At 44.9% G+C, this 20,720-nt stretch overlaps 3 protein-coding genes across 10 annotated transcripts in view; 1 reads left to right on the forward strand and 2 right to left on the reverse strand.

The window, feature by feature from the left end:
• The window catches only part of DOP1A (DOP1 leucine zipper like protein A), a 63,347-nt gene extending 58,629 nt beyond the window's left edge, over positions 1–4,718 (forward strand). For 6 of the 7 annotated variants that reach the window (XM_083829573.1, XM_083829567.1, XM_083829568.1 and 3 more), the window contains 3 exons: positions 106–235; positions 2,065–2,124; positions 4,122–4,718. In XM_083829573.1, coding sequence (XP_083685699.1) covers positions 106–235; positions 2,065–2,124; positions 4,122–4,427 — 496 coding nt within the window. In that variant the 3' untranslated portion in view covers positions 4,428–4,718. The remainder of the gene's footprint in view (positions 1–105; positions 236–2,064; positions 2,125–4,121) is intronic. The other variant, XM_083829572.1, reaches the window with a different exon arrangement.
• On the reverse strand, positions 4,709–16,569 carry PGM3 (phosphoglucomutase 3). Of its 2 annotated transcripts, none has more exons than XR_014581844.1 (13): positions 15,378–16,569; positions 14,742–14,947; positions 13,925–14,109; positions 13,394–13,461; positions 12,956–13,089; positions 12,590–12,785; positions 10,363–10,520; positions 9,489–9,572; positions 8,855–8,953; positions 8,396–8,512; positions 7,609–7,759; positions 6,566–6,739; positions 4,709–5,986 (listed from the first exon to the last, which is right to left on the reverse strand). XR_014581844.1 is itself a non-coding variant. In XM_083829575.1 (13 exons), exons 2-13 carry the CDS (start codon positions 14,943–14,945, stop codon positions 5,900–5,902), a joined length of 1,629 nt encoding a protein of 542 aa, XP_083685701.1. In that variant the 5' UTR covers positions 14,946–14,947; positions 15,378–16,554; the 3' UTR covers positions 4,709–5,899. The 2 variants fall into 2 exon arrangements, 1 of the variants encoding a protein (XP_083685701.1); XM_083829575.1 differs by having other exon boundaries at positions 7,609–7,731; positions 15,378–16,554.
• A 3,366-nt stretch (positions 16,570–19,935) lies between these two features.
• Positions 19,936–20,720, reverse strand: part of ME1 (malic enzyme 1) — a 180,830-nt gene continuing 180,045 nt past the window's right edge. The window contains exon 14 of the mRNA XM_083829574.1: positions 19,936–20,295. Within this exon, the coding sequence (XP_083685700.1) occupies positions 20,137–20,295 (159 nt within the window). The 3' untranslated portion in view covers positions 19,936–20,136. The remainder of the gene's footprint in view (positions 20,296–20,720) is intronic.

The following is a 20,720-nucleotide window of genomic DNA, read 5'->3' on the forward strand; positions in this document are numbered from 1 at the left end:
CTTTGATATTTAACTAGATTTCCTCATCCTCTCATGTTCTTAGATCTAGCAGAAAAGGCTGCATGTTCAGTAAGCATAATGTCTGCTTGTGTTATCTCATGACAGGTATCGCTGGGCTTTTATTCCAGAAGCATCAGATGATTCAGGCTTGGAGGTACGAAGACAGGGTACACATCAGAGGGAATTCAAACCTTACGTGGTGCGTCTGGCAAAGCTGCTGCGAAAAAAAGCAAAGGTACGCCACTTTTACCCAGCTCTGCTTTTCAGTGAGAGCTTAGTGCTGCAAGGTACTGTAAGTCTGTTTGTTTATTTCAATGGAGAATGGAAAGGAGTTTATCTAGCATGGGAGATTCCTGCTGGTGTCATCTCAGGCCAGCATCAGACAAAAAAAAAAACAACATAAGTAGGTATTAAAAATAAAAATGGTCAGTGACTTTGAAATATATTTTCTATTCACTCAAATAATACTTTTATTTGGAAACTCCAAGGTCTAATGTGAACATAGAAGTCATTTTCAGATAGCCGGTCATATATGTAGGAAGCAGTATAATTACCTTTTAAAATAGGAAAGCATTTTGGTTATAAAAACCGCACTTAAGTATCTAGAAAACTGTTCTATTTCCTAAGATGACAGAACAGTTTTGAAGCTGCACAGAGCCAGGGCTGGTTGGGTTTCTTTCCCAAGGCAGTCACCTTGGATGGAAGAAGGCCGAGAGCAATGGAGGTGGTTCTGGAGGGAATTTTGGCTGCTGGCTTCTAGCGTGGGAGCAGAATTAGAGCTGTCGGTGCGCGAGCTGTGTCAGAACCCAAGTCTGGCTGGGGTAGAGGCCTGACCAGCTGTTGGAAGCTACCAAACCCTGTCCGAGGGAGCTCTGTTCTACTGCCACAAAGACAATTGCTGTCAGACACTTCGCTCCCCCTGCTGCCAGGACAGAGGCCCCCAGGCAGGCTCTTCGCTGGGAAAGGGCGCTGGGTGGGCCAGGGAACTAAGGAGAAAGCTCAAAGTTACAAGGGAGAAAGCTTTGAAGTTTCATTCTTGGGGATGCCTCCAAACAAAAGACGTTGTCAGGGCTATAATACAGGTAACTTACTGTAGCCACTGTATTTACGGTCTGTTATGAAAGGTTTTCATTGAGCAAAGAAGCTATTACCGATATACAAGTGGCTACCTAAAGCCTAGTGACAACTTAGCTGCAAGCAGACCTGAACTTTTCCAGCAGGGCTCAGGATGATGGGGGATAAAACAAATACCTGAAGCGCATCTGCATTCTTCACTTCATTGTCTCCGAATGGTGAAGATTAAAACTTTCTTCCTCTTGCTTGTGAAAATGAGTAATAGGCTGTAACTGACTGCTAATCAGGGGTAGCTGGTAACCCTGACATTTGTACTGTACCTGCTAGAAGGTTGTTGAGCTCCAAATAATCTCTACATGAGCTATATAAAATACGCTGTATGAAATACACGTGCTGGTAAGTACTGTATGTTAGGATAGACGTTTGAAGTGAGGACTTCCATAGCGTGCTTCCAGAATACAGAAAGCTTCCTGGGACTTCCACAGCCCCCTAGTTGTGGTGGCAGTTGTACCTTGTGAACCCTAACTCGGGATACGGAGTGAGATGACCACGAGGTAATGAATACGGATTTCCAGGCCATTTCTTCTTGGTGCAGAGGAGGACACTGTTGTGTGTAGCTGTGTGTTTTTCTTAGAAAATACTGTTTCTGAGCAAAATGTTTCAGTTGGCTTTAATTTTGCCTCGGGGCGCTCTGACTAATGCTCTGATTCATGCAGCGGGGTGTTTCTTAGGCTCTGTTGTCTGAAGGGAATGTGCTTATAAACCTCCTTTGGCACTGCTGGCCATAAACAGAAGAACAAACTGACAGTGCTGTTACTGTCTAATAGTGTCTTGGCCCCATGAGCAGTTCCTGGCCAACGGACTCCTGGGGGCAGGTAACTTTTCCTGCTGAAACACGGCACCCAACCAAGCACCTGCACAGCCTTCATGGCAGCGTATGATTTCCATATATGAAATGCAGTCTGAAAGTTCTCCTCTTTCCTTCCACAGGACAAACAGGAGGACTTTAAGACGGTGGTTTTGGAGGGATTGGAGATGGCCAAGCATCAGGTGAGGGTGGCCTTTGATGCTTGAGTTGTGAAATAAGCTCACCATAACACCATCACCTCGAGGCCCTGGGTAGCATTTAACTTTCAGTAAGGACTGAAAGAGGGGAGTCTTTTTAGAGGACAAAGCGAGAAATTTTTGAAGTGAAGTAATCCTAAGGGCCCTCATCTTTATAGATGACTCATAAATTTACTTTTAAGTTGGTTTCCTACATGAATAGATTACAAAAAGTTAGTTTTTGTTCTAATAGGAATCATCTTCACAAATCCTTATCAAATTAGATAATTATTTCTGCCAAACAGAAAGCAGCCATGAAACAATCCCTAACCCAGTCTCCATCAAATCAACCGTTGTTGATTTACTTTTAGTGTCTGAGGAGTTAGTGGCGTTTGCGAAGATGCTGCTGTGAGGAAATGGCTTGGACAGATTGTATTTCATTGCTCAGAGGCACCGTCGGTGTTTGCATGTGCACCCACGCGGTTGGCTGCTGGGTACGCTGCTGCTGGCCGCGTGCTGGAGCCGCTCCGTGCTCCTCATGGGGTCGTACAGAGCACGGTGGAGACAGGTACCGAAAAGTCTCCCTTTCGTGAATCCGGTGGGAAACTTTTACAAGAGAAATTACAAAAACTAGCAATTTCTGTAGAAGTAGGAGGCATTGTCAACTCTGTGTTGGAACGTAGTCTTCCTTTTGTTCTAGTTTATTTTGCAGCCTTTCTTTTCTTGAAATACTGTAGAGAAGAAGCAGTATAGCTGCAATAATTGTTTCCTGTGACAGGGAGCCAAACAGCCAGATGGAAATACTGAATGTGTTCATATTTAATGTAATTGCTTTGTGAAACAGATGTTACGGGCTCCTGAATTGGAACAGGCACTTGCTTTTATTTGAAGGACAAAAACTGTATTTGTTAAATACCACTTACTGAAAAAATCTGTTTGCTCAAAGGCTGTGTCATCGCTAATCCTTACCTTATGCTCCACTCCCCTTCGTTCTCCCTTCGTTACTGAGTCTGCTCCGTGGGAGCAGGGCCCACACCCGCGATGGCAGCACAGCCCGTGGGGTTCTTGGATGCGGAGGCAGGGGGGAACAGCTCAGAGGCAGGTCAGGACATGGCCTTTGTGCTGCTCTTCTCCTGCCTTAGGGAGTCAAGAACTGTACTGTTGGAACCCTGCTTCATGGTGGTAGCTCCCCCATGCTGGTTTGTCAGTAATTGTCCAAACAAGGCATTTACAGTGTTGGTAGTGCCTTGCTGTCTGGATTCGAATTTTTGAGAGTCAAAAAAAAAAAAAAAGAGTAAAGATTCCTATATGAGCAGCTGGATGTTAGTGCTCAGATATTTTAGCATGCAGACATTTAAGGCAACCCTAAACAGTTATACCAGGACACCGAGTGCTAGCGTTGGGTGTGTGACCACTGCTTTCACTGGCGGTGCTCCTGAGATTCTCTCCCTTGAAATTCTTCCCGTGAAGTGCAAGGTGTGTAATCAGGGTCTTGTGGGACCACCTGATGAGCAGCTGAACTGGGTGGCATTGTGAGAACTTCCTGAGGCATTTGTGAGGTGTCTGCTCAGAACCTCCAGATGCGTTAGTTACGGTAGCTGAAACAGCACTGCCCTTGCTCTTCTGAAAAGTTGAAACTCAAGCTACAAAGTGAAAATGCTTCACTTCCATTCTAACACCCTCAGGGCCTTATTGTCCCTGCCACTGGCTGTAGGAGGCAGCCTGAGGGCTGTCTCAGAAATGCAGCCTGCTTTACAAAGCAATGAGCAGCTGGAGGGGCAGTGGGGGCAAGCGTTCGCCTGGTGCTGCCTCCCCTGGGCTCCAGCCGAGTGGTAACAGGGAGCAGATCTGCTCTGAAAGCTGCATGGCAGCCTCTGCGCTCTTTGTTGCTAGGATAAGTATTTCTAGATAAAGGCAAAATACTTTATCGGGCATTAACATCTTATTTGTGCCTGTATTTCTTGTCTGGTCCTGCATTATTTCCTATTTCTCTGTATTTACAGAAAAACCCAGAAGAGGACAGCTCAGGGAAAACACTAAGCTGGGAGCCAGGCCACTTGCTTTTAACCATCTACACTGTTCGCAGCATTGAGCAGCTTTTGCCTTTCTTTAACGTACTCAGCCAAGTTTTTAACAGCAAAGTCACAAGCAGATGCGTTGGACACTCAGGGAGCCCTGTCCTTTACCCCAACTGCTTCCCGAACAAGGACATAAAGATGGAGAACCTCAAGCAATTCTCCAGCAAAGCGAGGCAGAAGATAGAAGAAATGGTGGAGAAGGATTTTCTGGAAGGGGTCATGAAAACATGAACCACAGCGGTACTGTTCAGCCTACATGTATTGTACCTATTTAAAAGAAATACTGTATCTTTCCCAGGTGTATAGTATTCTTTTCTTACTTTGTATGTAATGAAATACTTAATGTTGTATTTAAGTTAAATATTTGTAAATAAGAGTTCTGGATGTGGCCTGAATCAAGTGTAATTATCGGTGGCTCATATTGATTACGGTGCCTACTATTTACAGTACACATTTTGTTGTCCTGAGTTCTGTCTTTAAAAAAAAAAATCCGAAAAAATACAAGGTGCACATTTTTTTCAATTTGTTTCCAGTTTATTTGTCTTGGATTTTTTTTGATCTGTTGGAACTTGTGCTTATTTAACAATCTCTAAAAGGCCATGCTGAGAGTTAATGCAGTTAGTATCTTTGTCAGAGGTAGATAACAAAGATGTGGACGAGCACTGCCTGTGTATTCAAGTGTTCCATCCTGTTAGCTCAGCCCCTTCACAGCGAGGGGGAGTAGGAAGGGTCACAGAAATCAGACTTTAAAATGATCATAAACACTGCTACTGCAAGTGTTTTTTTAAGCCATATCTTAATTTCATAAAAAAAAAGCAATTATTGCAATAACACGTACTGTTTGCAAACGCTCTCTCATTACAGTGTTGCCCCTGAAGTGAACTCAGGCTCCAGCCCAGCACGGCCTTGTGGTGCCTGCCTGCAGGTGACGGGGGTGTGGTGGCGGCAGCACAGGAGCTGTTTGTGCGGCAGCCATCACAGGGCCCTGCGGGTGGTGGAGCTGGACTTCAGGCACAGGGTGACAATCTGACCTGGGGAGGGGGCAGGGAATTCTCACAGGAACACTAAAATATGAACACAGCAGTTAGCCTGTGAGAGGCCTGGTAATCAGTGAAAGCTGGCCCCTTTTAATTAATCTGAGTACCAGCTGCTGAATGCTGCAGTTTCATTACATACCTGTTACTACCTCATGTTAGAATACTGACACGTGAGTGGCGTGCCTGGCAGAAGGACGAGCTGCTGGCTCTGTTGCAGCTTTCTGCCTTTCCTGCCTGACAGCAGCCAGGTGCCGTAAGGCTGTAGGGAGCCTCCCCTCCAGTGAGCCTCCTCTGGAGCTGCTGGGAGCCGGGCTGCTCCTGGCAGAGCAGATGGTTCGTCAGTCTTAGGCTGGAGCTGCAGCTCTGTTCTGGATGTGAACCAGCCCCTGGATGCCGAGCGGTGACACACACGGAGTACGGCTGGCACCCCAAACAGGTCAGTGTCCGGCGTCAGACAAACAGAGGAGGGCAACACCCAGCAGCAAGAGCATCGCTGTAAGAGGTAAGGTGCCAGCGGTAAGAAATAACCAGAGTAATATTCTGCGCGGTTCTGATTAATCCTTGCAACAATCAAGAAGAGTTCAGTACATCCACATTAGCAAATGGTAGGGAAAATAATATTTTAAAAAGTCCCGTTATGAACTTCAGATGCCGTTGTATTGTTTGTTATAGCGGCTGGGGTGGTGCTCCTCTTCCACCGGCAAGGTGGTAAACGGCCAGGCTTACTTCATGGGCAAGGGCATCAGCATTCTCCTGTGGAACATTGTGAAGTTAGTTACAGCGGTGTCAGGAGTGGAAGTTTAGAATAAATTTAGAACGAATATGCAGTGCTACAGCCAGAGCATTGAACAGCCAGCTCATGCAAGTACTGTTTTCCCCCTATTTTTGTCTCATGGTGAGGTGCCTTATGTGACTGTGGTCATGAAGATGGGGGTGTGAGCTATGACTGTTTGAAGAGCTTTGGGTGGCAACTTTTGCAACTTTTAAGTTCACATAGAGATTAATTCTTAAGAGCATCCAAAGTTTGCTTTGATTTCTCTTTGCCTCTTAAGAAATCATGCAGTTAGTGGCTGCCTAGGTAACTTTTGTCTTAATCCTCAGTTCCCAGAAGGTTGACTTTCTTTTCAAAAAATAATTTAATGTCAAATCTGCCTTTGGAAACATAACTTTTAGAGTTAGACGTTAAGAACATTAAACATCGCTTTTATAAATAAAAGAAAATCTGAAGAGATTTTCTTTTGATCACTAAGTCCTTTTCCAAATCTAGTACCTGTTGCATTCGATGTAATTACCATCCCCCAGTGCTTACATACAAGTTGTTAAAGTTCTGACCTGTGTGTCTGCTTCGGCGTATATCCTAACAACATCTTCTGTTCCCGACGGACGGACAAATGCTCGTGAGAACTTGTACTTCTTCACCAACGCATCAATTTTCTCTTGTAGCCCTGGAGGTGTAACTGCCCGTCTTTCTGCGTCTGTTGTCTCGATAACTTGTCTGTCGGCAACCTGCAACAGAGACAGACTTACTGCCACAGCATGTGGACAGATCGCCCTGAGGGCAGAATGAAGCAGGCCACTGGTAAGAGAGGGCTTTAGGCTTTGGTGTGGCACTGTCAGAACGACAGCTCAGTTTGTCCCCTTGTCTGTGGCTAACTTAAGGACACAGTAAGAGAGCTCCGTGCCCTAAGCCTGACACAGAGCTGCCGCATGGAAGCCTGTTTTGCTCAAGCTCTTTGAATACTGGAGAAGGTAAGAGAAAGAAGAACTTAACCACTGGAGTTCTAAGTGGCACAGGAAGAAAAATCCAGCTACTGAGCAGGCAGGGGCCTCAGAAAAACGGGACAGTTAAATTTTGACCTATAGCAGTACCTGCTGGAAAACTTTTTTTTTTCGCTTGTGGCCCTGATGTCCTAACCACATGCTCTGGTTGGCTCCTTTGCATGAAAAGTGTAAGTTCCACTTTTTTTTCAGGTGAGGAATAGGAGCACTGTTAACAAAACCACTCATCACTACAGAGAGCAGGCAAGACAGCACTATGAAACACCAGCACTACGTTGTGCAACTTGTCACGTTAACTCACACTGACTACTTCAAAATAAGTAATGAGGTACTTCCCTGCCTCTGTTCTGGTCAGGTTTTTCCATGTAACGTAGGTGACTACTATTTCATCATTTGCCTAAGACGTTTTTATTTGAGCCTAAGTGAAACTCCCATCCCTTTTCTGGGCTGTTTCATGGACTGTTTGGCCTACCCCAATCCTTCCGTGGGCCATTTCAGCTTTCAGATGAAGTTCATCTCTCTATACACAGGCAATACCTGCTCAGTTCAGGGCCGCAAGGCACTGCTGTGACCCGAGACGGCGTGCTGTAACTAACCTGAACTTTGAGCAGCCGGTTGGGGAAGTCGGTGTAGAAGGCATCCCACTGGTGCAGAGTCAGACCTTTCAGAGCCAGGATGGCTTCGATCACCAGCATGTCTGAGATGGCATCGCCAACCGTCTGTGAGCAGGGGAGGGAAAGGGAAGAACTGGAGAATTCAACAGTGCAGAAATGAAGGCGTGACACGATCGGTAAGTTTCCACCTGAATAAACATGCAGGCAGCTGACTTGTCTCTCTTTGGATAGGATTTTTTTTCCCTCCTGTTTTTCCTACACACTTAATTTGTGGTTAAGGAGAACTGCAGCACACGTGTGCAGTTTTCTTAGTGAGAACCCGCACCTCACGCCTGCTCTGGGGTTAGGATGCTTAAAGCTGGCCCGTGAAGCGTGACTGGGCACTACTCCCGGAAAAACACCGTCTGCTAGGACACATGGGGATTCCCATGGCTACATGGATGCTGGAATGTCTCCACCCTCCCATACCAAAAACGTCAGTGAAAAACATCAGCTGAAAGATTACTTGCTATTGAATCGTGAACAAGTCACATACTATCACTAGGTTCTCCTGCCATCCTATTCCCAATTTTGATTCTGAACCCAGAAGCCTACACCAGACTAAAGCATTCTGCATCCATTCCTGAGAAAGTATTACGTCTTCTGAAGACTGCTACTGCCCCTTTCCTCTCGCTTTCCATCACAGCACGCTACTTCCTGCTCCAACCGTCCCTGAACAGCGTTAGCCCCATACCTGTCCCCATAGTGATTTATTTCTCTCAGCTTTTACCTGATTAATGAGGTCAATCAGGTTTTCAAGCACCTTCGCTGCTTCTTTTTTTGCATCATCTTTCTCTTCTTTTGCCAGTTGTCTTATTGTATTTTCAGCAGCTTTGCTAAAGAGTACCTAGAATTGAAAAAGAAAAAAAGAGCTTGTCAAGACCAGCCCACATCAAGGAGGAAAGCCCACAGAGCAAGGGGGAAAAAGAAGAAAGCCTTCTACCGCTTAGGCCCAAATAATTGTCATTAAGGTTTGCTTCCATGAATTCGCATCCCCCCCACAGAACAGAAATGGTAGTGGCAATGCTCTGATAAAGAAAGAAGGGAGAAAACAAGCCTGCTCTCAAACTGGGAGAGAAAAGTCTCATTTATAACCGCAAGCAGACAGTGAAAAGACCTTTCTCAGGCTAATTTGACACTTTTTGTATGTCTTGGCTGCAAACATGATGCATTGCATGCTTGTACTTACTGTCCCGTGTCCATTTGCCTCAAAATAAACACCGACATCAAACTCCTGAGCCTTGTGATGCAAGTGTTTCACTCCAGTTTTCACACAGTGAACAGGCACCTACAACCCAGACATACCGAGAACATAAACAGTGTCACAGACTCACTCTGGTCAGCAGATGGTAACTGCAGCTGAAGTGACTGGTAACAAACTGAAGTGTAGGAAGGGCCAGAAACTGGGCACCAGCCCAGGTGGGCTGTTACTAACTAACCAAGCTGCCTTTCACAGCTACTGACTTCCAAGAGCTTAAATTATCCGCTACTTCAGCAAACTGCATGAAAAGGAGGATTTCATTTCTTCAAATGGAAATAAAGGTTGATTCAAAAACAAAAACCACAACAACCAAGAAACTCCTGATTTTGTTTAACTTTTGCCAAACTTTTTTTTTTAAAAGTAGTAAAAGCTGACTAGCATTTTTCAGCTTTGTTCTTCCAAATCTCCTTTCCCACCACTAATTTAGTAACTGCTACAGGTTTTAAAATGAGTCACTTGTTTTAGCCTAGGTTGAGTTTTCCTAACGATCATGTTACAGTAACACTTACTAGAAAAGTAAGCAATGTCTGCAGAACACTACCAGGGATAAATTAGAGAATACCTGCAGTGTTTCCTCAAGGTACCGCGTTGAACTCCCATTGGCGTAGGCTGTTTGTACTACTGCCATCTTCAAAGTCTGTCCCACCTGAGCAAACCAAGAAGCAAAGCACTTTACTGTCCCCAGGCACGCAGTCAGAGGGGTAGGGCAAGTGGAAGGAGACTCAGAATACTTGTGCAGGCTGGGATCTATGTTCTACAGACCCTTAAAACTCCTGGGTATCAGAGGAATGCATTAGCTCACTCATCAGAGAGCATCCACACATATAAGGTAACAGGAATCTTATTCAAGTCTTTGCGTGTGACAGTTTTTGTGGCTGGCTTGAAGCAGCTCTCCACTCAGGGACCTTGGGCTTTGCAAACTGAGCACCTATCGTTAACACGCCAAGCGCAGGAAAACTTCTGGGAAGTTTTTTTTTTTCCTGTTCCCCGGGGAGGATGGATGCTGTGCTGCAGGTAGCAGTTTTGGAATGATGACATACAAACCCCATGGCTGTCATAAGTTTTCATGCAAGTGGAATGCTTAAGTTTCATAGAAACACTGAGTACTGAACCCAAAAAAGTAATGAAATATATCAGAACAAGAGAAGGGAATATCACTACATTCAGCACAGAAATGGGAAAAGTTCTCTCTCACTAAGAAAAGCTTCAAGGTTCAAATTTCAGTGCTCAGATTTTTATTTGGCGCCTGGAAACCACAGCCCTATAAAAGTAACATTTTTGCCATGCCAATGAGGTACAAAACATCTCTTTAAAGTGGGTTCACGTTAGGTAGATGTAGAAAAACTACACGGGTACAAACTAACACAGTTCTTCTCGAGTATTTTACACTTTTCTCCATTTAAAGCATGAGCATTCAATTCATATGTTAAAGTTACCTTGGCAAGAAGTTCTTTAAGGAAGATACTAATTAAAGTTGCTATTTTATCTCCATCTATGAGGTGAAAATGGCCAGCTGTGTCCGTGTAGTAATACACAATTCTATCTGCATCGCCATCGAACGAGCAGCATCTCTCATTAGGCTTCATGTCTAGCCCTAGTGCACAGAGTTAGAAATGCAAGTTAGAGATGGAAAAAAAAAGGTTACAAAATGTTTAAATTAGCCCCAGCACAGATCTCATCCAGAAATTAGCTCTGTGCAGACACACACAAAATCGATGGTCATAAACTGATACTGCTTTTACCAAGAAACTTGCAACAGTGGCGCTGTACTAAATGGCAGTGGCAAAGCCCCTGTTCATGTCTACAAAAAGTAGCATCAAAAAGGCAGGCTCTCTAAATATTTATTATGCTAAACCTTCTCCCCAGCAGCATACGAAATCAGTCCCAGCAGCACCACTGTGCGTATCTTCACACCTCTAAATGGTGGCAGGAGGCACAGGACATGTGACGATACAAGGACAAAGCCCGTGCAATGCAACCACCACCGCCTGCCCACACAGCGGGTCCCCACAGAGCCTCCCGATGGGCTCCCACCGCCCAGGGCCCGAGGCAGGTTGCACTGCTCCGTACAGAGCAGGGCGAGCCGAGGGCTGCAGTGACGCCCAGGGCAGGAGCCTGACGTGGTGAGCAGCCACTGGCTGCCCTTGGTAGAAGCCAGGCGCTTGCCCAGCCCTCCCTCAGTGCACCCTGAGGCACGTGAGGGCTCCAAAGACCCCTTGCCTGCAGTTCCCGACACCTGGCAAGTCTGCTGTATGCTCTTGGCGTAACATTGCCACGTTTCCAAGGCACATGGGGATTAACCACAAACCCCTTACCTCAAAACCCTTTTTCTTCAAGATATAGTTTAGACTTCTTAATTGTATTCTGTTCCCACCTGACAAACCTGTACCGCCACCTCGCTCCCGTTGGCACCTGAGGCGCTGTCCCAGCAGAAGGCAAACACACGCCCGTCAGCGACGCCGTCGCCGCAGTAGAGTTGCGGCAAGAGACAGCCCACAAAACCCAACAATCCCACCCCAAAGCCCAAAGCAACCACCAGCAACTCTCAGAGCTGAACAAAACCCATACGAGTGGATCTGGTGGCCTCAGAATACCTCACGCTTTGCTGGCTCACTATTCAATTTATTCAGCAGTGTGTGTGACGCACGGGGCGTGCCTGCCTCGAAACCTCTCTAGGCTTAGCGCCAATACAGAAGTGGCTAGGCAGCAGTCACCGTATGACAGAGCAATGGCACACGCAAATGCAGTGCTCTTTCATTAAGGTACATCTGGCTTTCTTTCTCCAAGATGCTGACCAAGACCCTTCCTCGCGTTAACCTCTGAGTTCACATCTCAGAAGCTCTGCAGGTGGCCATCCCCAGGCCGATTTCAGAGCCCATTAGGAGCGTAGCTCAGAGCTCCAAAGGATGCTCTGCACCCTGCAACCCCTTCTTGGGGGAACAGACTTGAGTATGCAAGCAGGCAAGAAAACCTGCCCGCGCTGCTGACACCTTCTGCCCTGCGAAGCACAGGAACCCCAAACGTGCTCCTGCAGGCAGCACGCAAGGGGGCAACGCCGCTGTATCACCGTGTCCAGACGTGGCCAACAGCTGCGGTGAGGGTGCAGTTGTTGACTGCAGAGCCCTGTTTAGCCTCAGGTAATCTAATATTCAAAGCGACCTGTTCTCCCACTTTGGGGATTTTCCTTTCTGCTCTCTGCAGGCAGCTGGTTCAAGTCATCTTCCCCCTGGGTGAGGTCAATTCGTCACTATGCTGGCACCAAGGAGTTAATTACGCCAGCTCTTCCTCAGAAACCTGGGAAAGCCTCTGTGAGCCTAACCTCTATAATGTCAACATTTCCCGATAACAAATCCCCACAACGTCAACATTTCCTGATAACACATCGGGAGATAAAACTAAGCTAGTGTCCTCGCTGATCCTTGGGCTCCACCAGCTTAACATTCAGGTCACGTATCAGCCCATCACAGATCTCCAAACAGTTCTGACCTAGGATCGTGCCCAAAACTGCCAGAGGATTCCTTCCCTCTTTCCATCACACGAGCAAAACCATTCATACAGTCACTAAGTAAGAAACAAGGGAGCTCAGCTCACCTGCAGCTGCTACACCCTGCACTTTCAGACCTGGAGAGGACATAAACGGATATAAAATTACTGACTACATACCTTTAGGTGGCTTCTGGTGAACTTTTACAAAATCCGCACCACACAAGTGATTGAGTTTCTCCTTGGTTCCGTCGTTATAGATGTGAATTAGCACCTCCTTTGGGAGGTAGGGCTGCATCTCCGACAGTTTCAGGGCTCCGATACCATTGGCACAGTCAATCTTCAGATGCCGCTGACCCTCTCCAGAGCCGGGAGACTTGGCACACAGGAAGAAAGGCAAAGTGAACTCATACCCGAGTGACACCATAGGCGCCCTCACCACACCTAGAAACACGCTGAATTCAAAATTTCAGGCCCAAACAGGCTAACAATCAGAAGATACCCGTTTTGTACACTTGCAAGAAGAAGACAAGAACCAGTAATCACCTTATTTATCAGTTCCATAAAAGCTTTGGACAGTTTTTGGTAATAACCTTCCAGTGTTGGTTTCCCGTACTGCCCCCGGGTGTTCTGACAGCAGACCATGTAATGTAGCTGTGGTGTGGTCACCAGACCATAATCTAACATAAAACAAAGGGCACAATATTCAAAAATAGAACACTGAATTAATTCCTCCTTAAAAGCAGTACGATATTTCCTATTCTACAGTAACCAAACACAACGCAGGAAACACACAAGAATTTTTTCAAGTTCTGCTAAGAAAAGATGAACTCCTTTGTATTAAAGCAGTACAGCTCTTCTGAAAGAACAGTGTTACAAGCAAAAGTGGAAATGGCATCTCAGCTACTGCCTCGGGTCTATGCAGCAGGGTCACATTTACACAGAAACCTGACATCAGACCAGAACTACAAAAGCTCAACATACCGTGGTACTGACTGCCTAGAACGGAGACACCGTCTACTACAGCCTGTGAAAGCTTCTTGCTGCTTGGTCTGGAAAACAACAAACACAAGTGATAACCTTTACAGGAAACGTTTATGTATGGTTTGGAAAGGAAACGCGTGTGGAAGATGACTATGAAAAGTAGGTTTCCTGCCAGCAGACTTAGGTTCGACATGAAGAAATCCATACCTTTCTCTACTGACGGGGTCAACAACAGAAAAGTTTGACAGTCACTAGACCAAAGAACTGTGGAGATGAGTGAACTTCAAAACACACCTGGAGGTGACACGGCGCCCACAAAACAGAACACTAAAGCATTCAATTCAGAAGCAGTGCTAGGAAGTTCTTGTAATTATCGGGGAAGCTAATACAGCAACAATGTTGGAATGCTTCTGTTGATTGCTATCACCACAAATCAGTGCAAAAGGCCCAACGTGGCTGCTGGGTGAGCAGCTCTCAGGAACAGGCTGCTGGCACCTCTGTAAAAGCAGCATACATCTATTTTGTAATTACCTGGTGTCTCTACCAAGAAACACTGAAGCATCTTTTTGCTGGTTCACTGCTGCTTTTTGGCAGATCTCAGTTAGCGTTTTCTGTAACTCTTGCTCCTCTGCATTTGCTAGTTGGGTGGCATATTCTTCCCAGGAAGGGTGCAGCATTTCACCGAGAGGATCAACCAGCTTCACACCGTTATCTTCCTTAGAAGGAAACAGAACAAAACATTAAGACTGAAAGTGGGAAACTTAAAAGCTCTTTGAAGACAACTGACACAAGACTTAATCACACTGCTTCTTTAAATATGGAATGTTTCTGGAAAGCCATAGCTCAGCTATTTATTCCAACCTCCAACAATCCCCCAAAGTAATATAAGCAGCATATTAAGTCACAGATTCCCCCTCCCCTATAATTTTGGCATCAAGTTCACTTGACATTAAAATGTCTTAAGGAATACTCCACAGCAACAGAAGTCTAAGTGTTTGGTTTATAACTGCTGCATTTTACTTTTTTTTTTTTTTTAAATACCAGATTTTGCCCGAATGTTCATCTTTTCAAGGGTACTCCTGGCCTTGCCCATGTTACTAATTTCCTACGTTACAACATTTACTTTTCCACATGACAGCAAATGAACCCTCCCACATATATGGGGAAAAGTAATGCTAAACATACCACAGATCATATTTCAAGGAAGCAGGCTGACCACGTCCCTTAAGGAGGTGCAGGTACCTGCAGGATGTGGCCTATGGGTACTTTTTATTCCCATTACTGTGAGGAGCTCTGATTCCACCAGTGACCCCATCTGATTTCTTTTAAAATAAAAGGTTGTTCTTACTTCAGGATTGTGAGATGCTGTAACCATGACACCGATGGTAGATCCTGTGGCTCTGGACCTGAGAGCTGCCAGCAAGCCCATGCGGAACATGACGTGATCGAGCTGCTCTGCCTTGCTGCGGAATCCAGCAGTGCCATACTGAAGAGTAAGTCCAGCAGGCTTAGGATGCAACGCTGAGTATTTTTTCAGTGCTTCAAAATCCATTTCTAGAGAAGGAAGTAGCAGAGATGCCCATGAGAGAAGCAAGTCATTAGTTTCACAGTTTGCACTTCATTTAATTTTGAAGACTACAGATATCTTAAACCGAGGTCAACACAATACCATCAACAGCCCCATAAACCCCTTGGTGGGACTGTGGGGAGGATCACTACGGGCGCAATCCATGAAGGAGCCTCTACTTTCCCAGTGCAACACTAGACAAACAGAGCAGGGCCAGATTTCATCAGATCACAAGACAACGAAGCAATTTAGGCGAGGAGATTGAGATTTTCAGTTGTCTACTGGCAGGGCTCCCAGCAAAGCTCTTGGCAAAGGGCCAGCCGTTTCCCACTTCAGCACTAGCCTCTCATTGCCCGTGGCCACGGCTCCACGCTCTAACCCTTGAGACCAGATGCAGCCTGCAGTCCTTCTTCTTACCCTCACAAATTGCAGGGAAGCTCCTGGCAGTGTCAGCGGGTATTTTCTTCGGACTGCAGCTCAGCCAGGCGCGTGAACACGGACAGAACACGACAGAACACGACAGAACACGACAGCCCTCGTGCCGCTCCCGGGACCCGTAGCGCTGAGGGGCTCTGGGCCGGGGGTGCCGCCCGAGCACCCCGACAGGAGCAACCCCCCGGGGCTCAGCCGCGTTGGTTACAAGGGGGCGGCGCCCGGGCCCACCGCCCCTGGCCGCCACCGCCCTCCTCTTCCGGGCTCAGCGCGGCCACGTAGCAGCCGAGCCCCGCCCGCTCGGCAGCCGGCGACGCAGCAGGATCGCGATCGCTTCCCGGGGTAGCGGGGTTCCCCCCGCGGGACCGGCGGAGGCGCCCTAACAGTCGTCGTCCCCACCACCCCCGCGCCTCACGGGCTGAGCCCGGCTCGGTTGGGCAGGAGCCTGCCTGCTCCCTCTACCTGGGCAACGCGGCTACCGCTGACAGGACGCCCTGCAGCGGCTCCGAGCCCCCAGCCCGCGGGACAGGAGGGGAAGGAGGGATGGAGCCCCCCCCGCCTCGCCTCGCCTCAGCGAGGCTCTCCCTCAGGCAGCCCGCGCGCCCCGACCGTTGAGCTTCAAACGGCGCCGGCCGTTGGTGCTACCCCCCCCCCCCCCAACGGCCGCCGCTGCCCGGGAGCCCAGCGCGCGTGCGCGCCCCCGCCCGCCTCATGGCGGCCCGCGCTGGCGGTGGTTCCCGGGGAGAAGGCGGGGGGCGTAAAGGGTCTGGTGCTTCAGGAGCCGAGAAATAAAAGCGCCGTGGTTTTAGTGATTTACTCGAGTCTTGGCTTTATTCGGGCGGGGAAGGCTTAGTAAGGTAGCTGGCATCAGCACGGCGTTCACGAGAGCTTGGCTAGGGTCGTCCCTCAGGGGCTGCCAGGTTATGGAGCCGTGCCTTACAGAGGCAGCGCTCCCCTCGTGGGGACGCAGGCATTGCGCTTCGCATTACTTCGGCGAAACCACCTTATTTCCCTCAGAAGGGGCTGCCACGTGTGCTGACGTTCTGTTTTTGAAATACTGCCATGTAAACCAGCCCCAAGTGGCAGGATGTCATGGAGAGGAGTGGCACAAACGCTGACAGAACCGGCCCGTGAACTGGGAAGCAGAACAGTATAAGGAGTTCCAGGGGGCTGTCCTGCTGGATAAAAAGGTTACACGTGGCAGCTAAGCAGTGTAAATACTTGCCTAGAGTAGTACAGCCAGTAGTGTAGGGCTGATTATAAGATAAGTCAATGGCTGGACAAACTCAGCCTAGAAGTATATGCATTTTCCTTGGAATAAGGATAATTAAATATTAGAACAATTTATTGGGTAGCGAGGTGGCTTCATGATTCTTTTGGAAACTTACATATAAGATCAGATATCTCTTTAAAACGCACCCTTTCACCAGTCTTCAGAGAGGAGTTTTGTGTGTTGTGCATGGAGGGCTCGTATAGAAAGATTTTTTTTTTTTCCCTAATGACAGATTGTCAAGGAACTTGACATGATAAACCTCTCTTTGCAGGACTAACCACAGACTTGCTTACATCAGTGAAAGTTGTCTCCTGGTGTACAAGAGCCTCAAGTGCTGAGGACATGTGAATTCTCCCCTGCTCTTTGGTTGCAGGCAGAGTTTTGTTTCCAAAGAACTGAAGTGCTCAATTTTAAAACACTGTAGGAATAAAGAGAAATGCAACAGCCCATGTTTTGTGGGAGATCAGGCAAGATAATCTCAAGGTTTTCGTGGTCTAAAATGCTTTTTATCATCAATAATCCTGAGAATGCTTCATCTCTTACAGTGAATATTTGCTTATAATAATACGTCTCTATGCAGTGTGTACAATCATAAACACTTTGTAAAATATTTTTTTTTTCTTTTAATAGATCCAGCAAGTAGGTTGAATTTATTGATCAGATGCCCATTTGGTAAGGGGCAAGATTCTTAAGAGCCACTTTCCCCTTTACTCTGGCATATTAATATGGTTTCCAATACAAAAGCACATCCTACTGAACGGAGTCTTACTGATACAGTCAAGATTTAGTGCATACAGCATCTTTTACTTCTTTTGCTGCTTTATGAATCATTTACTCTCACTTCATTCCACAAACCCATGAAATGCAAAGACTTTTGTGCCTGACTGCAGTATCAAATTTTGCTTTTAAACAAAGCGGAGAGGGGGAAGAAAGCCCACCTCACTCCATCACGTGTAAGCTTTGGGCGCTATCTTTACAATCTTTTAGTGCTGTTGGCACCATTTCCAATTTTGCTATCATCTCATTATGGTCTCATTACATTAATAGTAATTCTTAGTAGTAGTAGTCGTTCAACTCATTGTATTTCACATTTATACTGTTAGACCAAGCATGTTGGAAAGGACAACACCTAAGATGAGATGAATAAATTTTAGCGTTTCCTCTTTTTTTCCCTATATTATATGTATAATACAATGGATTATCATATTTAAATGTTATCAATATAATACGTAGATGAAGAATGTGACTGAAAAGTCCGAAGCAGCTGTGCCACAAAGAACCGCCAGCAAACGCCTTCTGCTTTGTCACCGTAACTTGAAAATTGGTACAGAGCAATAAAACCACACATACTGTTGAGCTGTTGAGGCTCAGCTGCTCAAATCTAAAAATCAAACAATTCTGACAGCAGCTTTTTAATGACTGTGTTTCAGTACGCTCTGACGATGACTACAAAATTAATACAAAAGATTTTTTATTTCCAAATAAATCAAGGAAATTTTAAATATATTTTTCATACGGAAAAAAATGTGTATGGTTTCCTATTATGCAATGAAGCAGAAAGTTTCTCTCTCTCTTCTTTTTGAATTCAGGACCTGCAGTCTGCAGCTGTGGCAGAGCTGAAGGTCTGGACAAATAAAATCCATTTTTGTAGAAATACCTCTAAAGCATGAGAGCAGACAAAAATAAATAAATCAAAATGTTCAACTACACTTTGTTTCCAGAACTGTCCAGAAAGTACATTACATTTTTCATGGAGTGGTAATTCTATAACAGCTAATAATTCATTGTGGTTTTGTGTGTTTAAAACATTGATGTGTCAGCATGTCAGTGCAGATTCCACATGGTCATGACTTAAAAACAATAAAAGAATTTGCATTCAGTCCTGTTGGGAAGCTGTCAAATGATAAAAAATTTTCTTTTAAAGCAGCAAACCAAACTGATTTAGAAATAGGCCTTATCCATGAGATTTCAACCAGTGGGAAATTTGAAAGACAACATTGACATAGATCAGGAAGTCTGTGCAGGAGAATGGTCAAACAATTGAGTTAGAGCTGCCTAAAGCTTTATTGTGAGCACGAGCATTCTTCATTTTTTTCTAAAGGAAGAAACTGCTGATGGGACTATCCAGTTATGATTCCTCATAAGGAAAACCACAGACGCATGACTTTTATTTCTGGTTATGCTAATTATGAATCCAGATAATGCAGGTCATGAGAGCGTCCACGAATGCTTCTGTTGAGGTTTGCAGAGGGAATCACTTTGTAGAAAAATAAAGGCCAGGTATCATTTGATATCTGGTTGACAGATAAGAAGGGTTTAAAAAAAAAAAAAAACAGTAAGAAGATACCTTCATTTGAAATCAGTGGGCAGATAAACATATTCAATGTGCTGAATTATCAACAAACTTCTAAAAACTTACAGAGAAACTGAGCTAAATAGTACTTAGTGAGAGAAATGTAGAATTAATGTGTTTGCTTCCCCCATAATGATAGATGCTTTTCCTCATAATAATTATTCATTTAGTAGACGTCAGCTGGATGGTTTGGAAGTTTGTTACAAAGAATAATACTTTATCCCATATGTGTTTAAAAACATATTGGCCTGAAATACTCAAAGGTTTATATGGTGTGTATAAAACAGCAGTTCATTAGGTTTAATATACAAGAAGCCTACTAGCCAGCTGACTGATATTTCTAAGAAAAATACTTTGTCAAGCATCAGCCTATTCATAAAGTCCCGATATTCTGTCATTGTCAGAAAATGGAGTGCAAGTAATTCCACGAACTTTAAGCCAGACCACTGCGATGTATCAAAATGGCAGTTATCTTGCTGGGGAAGAATGAAATCAGTGATAATTTACAGGATTTCACTTTTGCTGTTAAGTAACATAGAAGTATCCTAATCATATCTGAACACAAGATTCTGCTTGTTCATGTCTCATTAGAAAATTTTCATTACTCCACATACAACTGACTCATAAGGTTTCTCTTTGGTGGAAAATGTTCTAAAATTACTGTTCTTTAAATTGCCTTTTTTTTTTTAATTTGCTTGACAATTTATACAAATTACATTGTGACTTGTAATGGATTAAACAGTCATTGTATGTATTTCCTAATTTTCCATTGTACCATTTTCTGCTTAAGTTCTCACTGACACACGTGACAAAACTCTGAACTTACGGTACAACCACTTATTTTGATAACAAAAGGATCTGTGAAAACCATAGTGTAGGATATTTCAAGTGCAATAACAATAAAAAAAAAACACAAATACATTTCTCAGATTAATTTTAATTTCCTCATGTATAATTAATATGACTTCTTAATCTGAGTTTCTAACCAAATATTACAATTTAGAAAAAGTTTTCTCCATCTTAAAAAATTAGCTACTCTTAGGCTCACTAGGTAGAAATGTTCTGAATATTTTAATGCTTTTTCTCTCCTGCTAATTTGTTTATTCTTCATTAAATATTTACAGTTTCACTTTCATCGCTTCTTCAGGCCAGGTATATGAGTCAGCCACAAAGCTGTTATAATCAGTGCTGTAAATCTGAGACTGGATGAAGGCTTCTAGGTCCTTGGGCTGAGGATAGGTGGAGGCCGTGTTATTCCTGTAGGCTTCCTCTGCAATCTGGAACGATATATTAAAATCCTAATTAGTGCTGATAAACTATTTGAGTACATTTAACAGGACTTAAAAGTAGGAATTAGTTCAAAATCAAGACGACAATTTATCTTCTCTGGTGTTGACAGTCATCTAAAGTTACGCTGGATCCAGGATAGTATACAGTGAATAAGATTAGGAATATGGTGATGTCTGCATTTGTTTAGTTAACTTAGTCTGACTCATGCTGCTTTTCAACTCTTACAGGATTACATGCATTTTCTGTTCTAAATACAGTGTTTCGCCTCATCTACTAATATTTAGGCTTTATTTTTCAGGTGGAATAAAATATTCCACAACCCTCAAGCACAGAGATACTACTTCTGCTTTTCTTTGTGCAAGTTACCCTGTTTTACCATCTTCTTCAAAGCACAGTAAGACAGGTGTGATTT

The sequence above is a fragment of the Anser anser genome, assembly GCF_964211835.1.
Source record: "Anser anser genome assembly, chromosome: 3".
Taxonomy (NCBI): domain Eukaryota; kingdom Metazoa; phylum Chordata; class Aves; order Anseriformes; family Anatidae; genus Anser; species Anser anser.